Genomic DNA, 3,967 nt, shown 5'->3' with positions numbered 1-3,967 from the left:
CTCCCCGTAAGTATACAGCATTTATTTCTTGATATCACCAGCGTACAATTCCAAACATGAAACCCTGAGAAAATAAGCCCACCAAAAGAAAACCTCCTGAAATTTCTGGGCCATATATTTCTTCTGTAATTATCCCTCGTGAATATTAGCTTATAGACTGCTAATGGAAGTTGTTTTAAGCTGTAAACATCATGATTAATTCAAGCGGTTTTAAGTCCGAAAATGAGCCGCTTAAAAGACTATTGAACGAATTGAAGTGTACGGCTCCTACTTATTATTTTACGGAATGCCAACTTCGAAGATATGAATGAGAACGTGGCAGGAAGTTTTTAACCGATGGACTTCCTTAAACTGAACAGCTGCGTGTTAGTAATATATGGAAACACTAAGCTAACAGCTTAAAACCTAGAACCTTGAGAGTAAATGGGTTTATTATGGGAAGGATTTTATGGTGTGATATTTTTTGGCGAGGAGGGGTGGGGTGGTTTTACTCTGAATTTTATGTTATATCGCAAACCAGAAACGAACAACAAAGGTCCATTTTTTTATGTTTCTCACCAAATAACAGGTTCTGCAGGCTTCAAAATGAAAGGTTATACGATAAACTGGAAAACGGATCTTCCCCCTCAATTATGAAGACTTGGTGATCATTAACAAAGTGTTGTTTTGAAAGACTTTTTATTTGCTTGAAATCAATTTATTTTTTGAATATTAAAAGTTGACCAATAAAGCGTTTGGCGCCGTGACAAGTTATGGCTAAAAATATAAACAGAAATATATGAAGCTGAGATCTATCCAAGTGTAATTTGCTTGTAAACAGGTGAATGTTTTTCGAGAATTCAAAGCTTTCCTCTTCCCCTTCCTATAAGAATACAGGATTTATTTCTTGATATCACCGGCGTACAATTCCAAACATAAAACCCTGAAAAAATAAGCCCACCAAAAGAGAACCTCCTGAAATTTCTGGGCCATATATTTCTTCAATAATTATCCCTCGTGAATATTAGCTTATAGACTGCTGATGGAAGTTGTTTTAAGCTGAAAACATCATGATTATTTCAAGCGGTTTTAAGTCCGAAAATGAGCCGCTTAAAAGACTATTGAACGAATTTAAGCGTAGAGCTCCTACTTAGAATTTTACGGAATGCCAACTTCGAAGATATGAATGAGAACGTGGCAGGAAGTTTTTAACCGATGGACTTCCTTAAACTGAACAGCTGCGTGTTAGTAATGTATGGAAACACTAAGCTAACAGCTTAAAACCTAGAACCTTGACAGTACATGGGTTTATTATTTGAAGAATTTTACGGTGTGATATTTTTTGGCAAGGAAGGGTGGGCCGGTTTTACTCTGAATTTTATGTTATATAGCAAACCAGTAACGAACAACAGAGTTTCATTTTTTCTGTCTTCCGCCAACGAACAAGTTTCTGCAGGCTTAAAATGGACGGTTATTGGATAAACAGGAAATTGGATCTTCCCTCTCAGTTATAAAGACTTGGTGATGATGAACAGCGGTTTTAAATTGTGTTTTCTCTAAAGCCCACGCATAATTGCCTCCAATATCTTTTGCCTCAAACAAACCCTCCCCGTAAAAAAAAAACAAAAACCGCTGAAAAAACTTTTTAATGAATTTAAGTGTAGGTCTCCTACTAAGAAGATTACGGCATGCCAGCTTCAACGTTTATTAATGAGAACGTGGCAGGAAATTTTTAACTTGGACTTCCTTAAACTGAACAGCTGCGTGGTAGTGATATATGGAAACACCAAGTTAACAGCTTAAAACCTGGAACTTTGACAGTCCACGGGTTCATTATCCAAAGGATTGTAAATTGTTATATTTTTTGGCGAGGAGGGGTGGGGTGGTTATATTCTGAATTTTATGTTATATCGCAAACCAGGAACAGAAACAGAGGTTCATTTTTTCTATCAGAATCAAAAATCGACAGTCGACAGCCAAAACTGTTTTCTCGCCACGTTCTCGCTCATCATTGACGATTAAAAATAAAAACAAAAACAACAACTCTGGGGTAAACGTCAATGACATTTATAACTTCGACAACAACATTTCACGAGCTGAAGAAATTCTGACTTTGGTGGAACTTCGCTTCAAACTTCAACATCGCAAGTCGTTACTAATGACTGGAGACGCAAACGAAACGGATTTCTCCGAGGAAACCGTAGCCGTTAACATTTCTGTAAGCACCGCTATCCAGTTAGCGCTATGCCTAGCTATTATGTTTCTAATAATCACGGGGAATGTATCCGTTGTTGTGGCATATTTTTCCAACTCCAGGATTCGAACTGGAACCTACACCATCCTCGTTAGTTTGGCAATCTCCGATCTGTTAGTTGGTTGCGTCTCTTTACCATTGTGGATGTACATCAGCCTAAGACGCGTCCAGAAAGGACCTCTCAACACTATTTTCCTGTCTTTCGACATTTTCAGCGCGCTCGCCTCAATTTTCCACCTAACAACAGTCAGTCTGGAACGATGGCTGGCGATTTCGCGGCCGTTTGTATACGAGACACTTTCCACAGTGCACTACTCACTCATACTCTGTGGAGCTTGGCTTACGGCTTTTGCGGTTGCGGCAATTCGACCAGCGCTGGATAGAGCAGCAAGCAACAACCCTCACAGAATCTACACCCCGTTTCTCTTGCTTGTAGGCTACGTAGGACCGGGAATTCTCATTAGCCTGGTGAACTATTCTATTTTCAAAGTGGTTCGAACGCTGATTGCAAACCTTCCGACGTGTACAATACAAGACTCGGAAGAAATTACTAAGATTTGTAAGAATATAAACAAGCAAAGACGCACCGCGCTTACTCTGGCATTGGTTACTGCAATGTTCTTGGTTTCTTGGTCATCATTCTTCACTATCAGCACAATCTCGGTTTTTTGTCCGCATTGCGTGCCCTTCGAAACATTGACTCCTTTTCTCGCGTTTTCAAAATGGCTGCAGTATTGTAACAGCGCTATGAACCCAATGGTGTACGCCTTCCGTGATGCTGACATGAGAAAAACGTTCATCCGTCTTCTTGGCCCGTGTGGACGTGCTTTGGCGACGCAGCGCGTACGGCGGGTGGCTCCAGTTATAATAGCCCCACTGAGACAAGAAACTAGCATAGGACATCAAGGTGAACTTGAAACAGTCCTACATGATATTGATGAAACGCAACTGTGAATCTACAACTGCATACAAAACAATGGTAGAACATACGTCGAGATAAGTTATTTTAAAGCACAAGGTTACATTGGAGAGCAGCGCAGCCAAATCTTTCATAGGATAGGATAGGATAGGATATGATAGGATTCCAGTGGCGTAGCCAGGGGAGGGTTCCAGGGGTTGCTTCTTGCGTCAAGGAACCCCCCCTTCTATTTTTAACAGTGATTTTATCTTAGCAAGAGTATAATGGACTCTCGATTCCTGAAATTCTTCGTTTTGTTCTATGCTTACAATAAGTACAGTGAACGTCATTGTGGTATATATTTGCGTTTCACTTGCATTTTCGGAGACATGAGCAGAGCTGGGATTCCAGCCCTGAAAACCCTGAGTGTAAAACTTCCGAAGAGAGATCTAGATGTCTACGAGGCATACACTAACAGTAATAATGTCACGGACGATCTCCAGGATATCCGAGACAACATTGAAGACATCTGGACCGAGTGGTTCGATCTAGCGGTCACTACCGCGGCAAATGTAGGTGTTGTGCCTTCCATCCCACGCCGGACCAATCAGCAGCAGGATCGCGACAATGTACCAGCCCAGACACCATCTGATTACTATAAGAGGGCAGTTGCTATTCCCCTTCTAGACCATCTACAATCAGAGATGAAAACATACTTCAATCCTACTAATGATGCTGTCTTGTCCAGCCTCTTTAATCTTTTTCCTGAGCTGGTAGCCCTCGGAGACAGAAATCCTGACATTGAAGTAGCGCTGGAGTTTTATGAGAACGACCTT

General features: G+C 40.9%; 1 protein-coding gene across 1 annotated transcript; it reads left to right on the top strand.

The window, feature by feature from the left end:
• Positions 1–2,137: 2,137 nt before the first annotated feature.
• Positions 2,138–3,257, top strand: LOC146468911 (D(1)-like dopamine receptor). The gene has a single exon (XM_085124073.1). It carries the CDS (start codon positions 2,138–2,140, stop codon positions 3,185–3,187), a length of 1,050 nt encoding a protein of 349 aa, XP_084980199.1. The 3' UTR covers positions 3,188–3,257.
• Positions 3,258–3,967: the final 710 nt, after the last annotated feature.

Source organism: Pavona decussata, unplaced genomic scaffold, assembly GCF_977016875.1.
Source record: "Pavona decussata unplaced genomic scaffold, jaPavDecu1.1 SCAFFOLD_128, whole genome shotgun sequence".
In the NCBI taxonomy this organism is placed as follows: Eukaryota; Metazoa; Cnidaria; class Anthozoa; order Scleractinia; family Agariciidae; genus Pavona; species Pavona decussata.
The sequence above is the reverse complement of the archived record's forward strand: the minus strand, read 5'-3'. Positions and strand labels throughout refer to the sequence as shown.